Raw genomic sequence first — 6,972 nt, 5'->3', positions numbered from 1 at the left:
GGACAGCGTCACACCTATTTTATTTTTAAAAATATGAAAGCTATTCATTTATAATATATTATCATTTTGTAAAGGAAATCTTTAATTATTTTATTTTGCAATATCGGTTATGTATTTTAGTATTTGGCTCGTTCAACAAAAAAAACTAAATTTGGAGTGAGTTTTTTTTTTCTCTAACTAGAATTTAAAAAAATTGTTTTTCTCCTGCTATGGTTGATACTACAGTAACAAAATTTCCTTCATAGAAATTAACTGTGGTAAATAATATTGATTTTAATTATTTATTGAAAACGACTGAGATTTTACAATTATTATGAATTATTACAGAAAGGACTGAAATATTGATGAACAACCACAATTTTCACTAATAACACAGCAAGTACTGTGGAAGTTTAATTTGTACCCAATAATCTGAGTTATTAATGAGTTCTAATTTGTCAACACAAGAAGTGTTTGGTTAACAAATTTTGATTCTCTTAGAATTAACCTTTTGGCATTGATGCGATAGCTGAGAAGATATTGTATTTTTACAATGTGTTTTTTTATTTTGGTGTCTGTACCTATCATATATTTTAAGCCACTAAACCGATTTTTTGTGTAGCAGCTCTTAAGATCAGAAATCGTAAGTGTAAGGTAATTTTTTTAGACCAAAAATTTAAACAGTTCATCCCTTCCCCTTCAAAATCGAGAAAACACCCAAAAAATGTAAACTTTTTTAAATTAAAATTGCAATGATCCTCATCTTTTTTCAAAATAGTCCAATTAGTTCCAAATTTGTATTGAATATAATTAAGAAATAGTACTACCGACAAACGTTGACAACCTAAACAGTTATCATACATCCTTTCTCCTAGAAGGGGTGGAATTTCTTTCTTGCGCTTTTTCATACAAAGTTTACTGGTTTGAACTTCAGATTCGCATCGAGGCATTTATTTAAAAGTGATTTTATCATTTTTGGTTATAATAATTCCTGTAGATCAGTAACCTCGCCGTCCCCACTACGCCCAACTGTACTTGGCTTTTTTTTTATTAGACTGACTTTTACGTACTTTTTTTTATAATTTTATTAAACTGCTCTTGCTATCCAGTGTACCACATTATGCCCCTGTTTAAATTAATTTTTGCTGCTTTGTACATAACATAAAAATAAACAAGTCTGAAATAATACGTTTATTTACATACACTTACTTTATTTATCTCAAAACAATTAATATCCACAGTAGAAAATTTAAATGATACAAGTGGTTTCTACTAACACTGCATTAAAAAACTTTAGGTTTAATATATATTTTTTTTTATATATACTTGGTTATAAAAATACAATTTAAATAAAAACAAGAAACTTATAACAAAAAATAGAAGAAATGTCCAATACGCCAATGTGTATGGACTCTATTACATAATAAATGGTTTTCAATTAAATTAAACATCAGAGACATAGTTTCAAGGAATTACATTACTACAAAAATCATTCAATTAATTCTTGGGCTGGAGAAAGTGCAAGACTTGATTACAATACATGATTTTCAATATATTATAAGTTATAACAGAAAAATAATTATTTAAATAAATAAACTAAAATATTATTTATATTAATATAATAAAATAAATAATGTACTATATTATGTATAATTTATAAATAAATAGTAATTATAAACAGTACCTTTTTATTGAAGTAACTTTTCGTATTAAAATATAAGAATAAATAAGAAAAATTAAAATGACACTTTAAAATTCATATTTGTTGTTCTTTCTACTTGTTTCCTACATAATTTCCTTTTAATATAACCTTGTTATATAAAAACACTTGCTCTAATTATTTGAACATTAAATTGGTAAGTACATTAGTTTATAAATGTATTTGGTTTTTTTTACTGTCCAGGATATTGATTGGTAGTATATTGTGTATTAGATGTTGTACTAATTGGATAATACACTGAATGTACAGGTGGATTACCTGTTTGGGGTTTTATTGGTGGTGGTATCTGACTATACCCAGGTAACTGTTGGGGATATCCATAAAAATTTTGATTTGGGTAAGACACACGCATTGCAGTTGGTGGGTAAGGTGTCCATTTATCTTGTGATCCTGTAAGTAAATAATTCTAATTTAATACTTATTTGTTTTCGGGAAATCAATAAAAGTAATACACTAGGTTTTGGTTAAATACTAAATTATAAGTATTTATAATTAAATTATCATTTAAATTGGTGATTTTTAAACTCAAAGAAGGCTGTATGATGTCTTTTCAAGATTGTTGTTAATAAGTTCTTCAAATAGATTGGTATAGAACAATTAATTACAACTAATTTATAAGACAATTTTTTTAAGAAACATGCATATAAGCAAAATTATAATTATTAATTATAGATTCTTAAAATAAATAAAAAGATGTAACATAACATTTTAAATTAAAATGTTTTGATGAATAAAACAAATTAATATTTTACTGCATAAAATGTTATATTAATACTAACAATAAAATATTATGATTAAAGGAATATACCTTGTTGAGGTACTTGTCCACCTGAGTATGGATTATGTTGATTAATGGCACCTTGAGATTGTCCATTATAAGTATTTTGAATCTGGCATTGCTGAACAGGTGGTGTATGACATTGAGGCTGTGGGGTTGACATATTCTCATGAGAGGGTTCAGCTGAAAATTAGTCATGAAAACAAGCTTAACTGAACATTTTCTTATACAACATTTTCTTATCAATTCACTGAGATTTTTTATTGTTAGATTTATATCAACTGATCAACACATAATTTTGGTTTGGAGCATACATAAAATGTGCAACTTAAATCTGGAAAATTGCTTCTGCACAAAAATTCTAAATTTTAGTAATGAGAACTATATGTGCCTTTTACACTATTTTACACAGAGATTCTTGTGTTATTATTTCAATTCCCGTCAAAAATACCATTATGGATGTTTAGATGCCTGCTACCCACAAAGGTATACACAATACCCAAATCATAAACATCTATAAAATAAACCATGTGAAAGAGACAATAATAACAAAATAAAAATAGTGTAGTAACCCCTTTTTTTTTTTTTTTTGAATATTGTTATGAATGTGTAAAATAAAATTTCAGAATTGGAAATTAACCAAGTTTAGTGTTAAGTAGAATAATCTTGATTTTATAATTTAATTATGTAAATTTCCACTTATGTTTCAAAGTGTTGATACAACAATCAAAAAATAAAATGAGGTAAATGTTAAAATATTTAAAAGTAAGTTAATAGGTTCGGGGGCCACAGCAGCCGTGGGTGTCCGTTGTAGTTTAATCCTCCCAAGCCATGGCGGATACCAGTATCCGCCTAAAACCTGATAAGTAATATAAACCTACCTCATTAGTAATATAAAATGAGTATAACATTACAAAAACATCTTGGTATAGAGAGAGGTTTTGAAGAAATATCCTTGAGGCTTAACCTACTAAATATTTTTTAAGAGAAATACTATAAAATTATCTTTAGAAAAATGAGTTTCTTATATTAACCACTCATCTTGTAAACAGGCTATCAGAATTTCATGTTAAATCTGATTTTTTAACATTATACTTTTAAAACATTATTGATTTTTATCAATCCATAATATTTGAAAAAAATGTTTTTTCAGAAGCCACATTTAGGGGAGGAGGGATTTAATAAGTTATTTAAATTAAGAATATTTGTTGAAATTTTGACTGGCCGATAACCAGTTTTGAGTCATTACTTAAGAACAATAAATTTACTCTTTCTTTTATGTTTAATGTCCATTATTCCCACCAATGAGGGCTTAGACGGTTTAGATTTGGCTTTTTTAGGCTTATAGCTGGCTGCCGACCTAACGCTACCAAATAAGTTGACCCCAGAGAGAAGTGCAGGAGGCCATTTTTTCCCCCAGACAGTTGCCCGGCTGGATGAACAAACCGCTAGTGGTTGAGATTCAAACCAACATTCATGTGTTGATACACTGCCGCCTTATCTCACTCCGCCACAAAAAAAAAAGTAATTTTTTCAAAATGTTAGTACATTATTAATAAATTAGGTTTAACATAAATTTCTTAAAACCCTATACATATTTTTACTTGCACCTACGTTACCTACATTATGTTATTAAAATAATTATGTGGAAAATTACATTTAACTTGCAGTACTGGTTGAGGGGATTTTGGTTTTTCATCCTGTGAGCTACGGAGAGGATCAAACTCCTTAGCAACACCATTATTAGATGGTGGCTGTTGAGGCAAAACCTTTGGCTCCTCTTGCCCTAAAATCAAAAACAATTTTTAAAAAGTGATTAAATTAAATTTAAATAAATTGTTTTCAACTTATTATATAATAGCAGAACTAGACATTTGGGTGTTGGCGGTTTTATGTATGCCCTTTTGTGATTTCATCATCTTCATTTATAATAATTCCTGTGACTACACTGACATCACTATGCTCCAAACTCCACAGTGCTTAGTTTTTTAAAATTATTTATTTGTAATTATGCATTCTTATAGTACCCATATAGGTAACAAAGAAAACGATAAAGCCAACTAAATTCTGAACCTAGGTCAGTTCCAATTTTAAATAAGTACTTAGTCATCAGATGGTTTTTTTAATAGGTTTTAGTTATTATATTGATAATTGAATCGTGTTGTAATAATATTTTAGATGAAATGGTAATATGTAATTGTTTTATATAGTTAAGTTGCTAATCACAGTTTTAATATAACAATAAGAGCAAACGACCAACAATTTAGTCATTTAACACATTAAAAATAAATCATGATGGTTGAGATGTTTACTACAATCTGTTGTTGTTAGAAGAAAGCACACCAATAAAACCATAAATAGGTACAGATAAACGCATAGTTTAAATTATTGAGGAGGTTACAAAAGAAGATACAATTTTGTATTAAGAGTGATAACTCAAATTATATACTATTGTGTATAATATTATTAATGACTGACTATTAATTAAATTATTCACTCATGCCAAGTTTTCTATGCTCATATAATAGGTATGATGAATTAATAAATTATTAACGACCATACATTTTATAATTTGCACTAGTTAATGTTCATATTTATGTTAAACATAAATATCTTAAAACCCCATATACAATATACGGTTTGTTTATTTTAGTAGTGTTTATTATGAAAACGATAGCCTGAACTTTACACTCGCAATTTATTCCTATAAACATGCATCCTAAACTGCCAGGGATCACATTAAGTTTTGATAACATCATGATATTGCAAATGGTTAGGTAAGGCTTGTGTCTAAAACATTTTAATACAACCGCTAATTACAATTTAAAAGTACTTGTACATACCTATCTGATTTGGAGTTTCGGTATTATTATTTCTAACTTCAGGATTATCATCAATAGTATCTAATAACAATGTCACTGCATTCCTGATATGACGTAATTGTTTCTTAAAATCTTCATTGTTAAATATTGGAGTTGGTCGTTCTTTTAAACACAAATTATTCATAAATACTTGTAATTTTAATACCCTGCTAGTCTGAAGAGCAAATGATAAGTCTTGGCTATCAAACACAGTAATTAAATCTCCATCTATACAAACAAATAAAGTTAAACACATTGTTTTAATAATAGATAAGTTTGTTTCAAAATATTTTCTTAAACTACAATTAATATGATCAAAAATAATAGCGTTTAAACTTTACGGGATTGGCTTTAATTAATACTTTTATAAGATCATTACAAAAGCTTATCTTTATTTTGAATAATTTGAAACGCTCATGTTAGACAACACAATAATAAAATAACAATAAAAACAAAAAACAAAAAATACAATCATGACTAATGAGTACCTAATTCATACAGAAAATGTAATAATTAAGTGGTATTAGTAAAATTATCTTTAAACATGACCAACATTTCAATGTCAACGTTTAAAAAACTATTTAACAATAAACTTAAACAAAAGGAAAGTTTACATGCATTAATTATTAAATAACAATATTAACTATTAAAAATATTAATAATATTAATTTATTATAATACATTACTTATATTATTTTATTAAATAAATACTACAATACTGGTATATGCTAGTCTAAATACTATAATATTAAAGATAGATTTTACTTTATTAGCACTCAACATGAGTAAAATATTTATATTTTATCAAATGTCCTTTCCTTTTAAGTATTTAAAATGAAGATATTGTAAACCTTATATCATATAAACTTACAAGCTAAAGTAGGCATTCAATACAAAACATTTATATTCATAGTCTACAAATTATGAAATTTAATTTTACCTTCATCTTTATACTTGATAGTAAGATCATCATTAGCTGTTAGTTTACCGTTAAATATGCGCTGCATCATCAACAGTAATTCATCGTAGGTAATTGATTCATTATGAATCAATACTTTTCTTATATCATCACCTAACTGAACCTAACACCACAAAAGTTATTAATTATTAACATAATTATAATAATTGTAAAAATGATACGACCAACATGTTTAATGTATTGTATAAACAATTTTTGACTTGTAAAAAATAAATCATGTATAAAATGCAATACTTAACAGCCAAGTCAACTATAACATTTTAGTTTTTACTATTACTATTATTTTCATAACTAAGTGAGGCAGTGTCCATTATTATTTTTGATGGCTATTATAATAACTTTGTACTTTGACACTTCGTAATCAATAACTACCACTACAGTTATTAGAATAGAAAATGCACTTACTTTTATTATAACTTTGCCAACTAAATCTATAGGTTGAAACGCAGACTTATCTGATTCCATATTAATTAAGTAAATACTATATATTTCTACAAAATAACTATATAAATGTATAAATCATAAAAAAATTCCTATAAATGCGTTTGTTTTTTTAAATAACGCCTAGGAATTCTAGATAATTAAATGTACAAATTAAAATTTTAGTTTAGTTTAAAATTATAATAGATGGTAGATAATAAATACTCTAACTAAA

General features: G+C 26.5%; 1 protein-coding gene across 1 annotated transcript; it reads right to left on the bottom strand.

Moving 5' to 3' along the window:
- Positions 1-1,654: 1,654 nt before the first annotated feature.
- Positions 1,655-6,952, bottom strand: LOC126839222 (protein TFG-like). Its single transcript, XM_050574374.1, has 6 exons — positions 6,723-6,952; positions 6,279-6,420; positions 5,321-5,566; positions 4,135-4,263; positions 2,508-2,660; positions 1,655-2,089 (listed from the first exon to the last, which is right to left on the bottom strand). Exons 1-6 carry the CDS (start codon positions 6,780-6,782, stop codon positions 1,872-1,874), a joined length of 948 nt encoding a protein of 315 aa, XP_050430331.1. The 5' UTR covers positions 6,783-6,952; the 3' UTR covers positions 1,655-1,871.
- Between the last annotated feature and the right edge of the window lie 20 nt (positions 6,953-6,972).

This window comes from Adelges cooleyi, unplaced genomic scaffold (assembly GCF_023614345.1).
Source record: "Adelges cooleyi isolate 19-005CV unplaced genomic scaffold, UGA_ACOO_1.1 ACOO_flye_CR_arks_rails_tigmint_CR_PRNA_30, whole genome shotgun sequence".
NCBI classification, from domain to species: Eukaryota; Metazoa; Arthropoda; class Insecta; order Hemiptera; family Adelgidae; genus Adelges; species Adelges cooleyi.
Note: the sequence above shows the minus strand (reverse complement) of the source record. Positions and strands in the feature narration are given on the sequence as shown.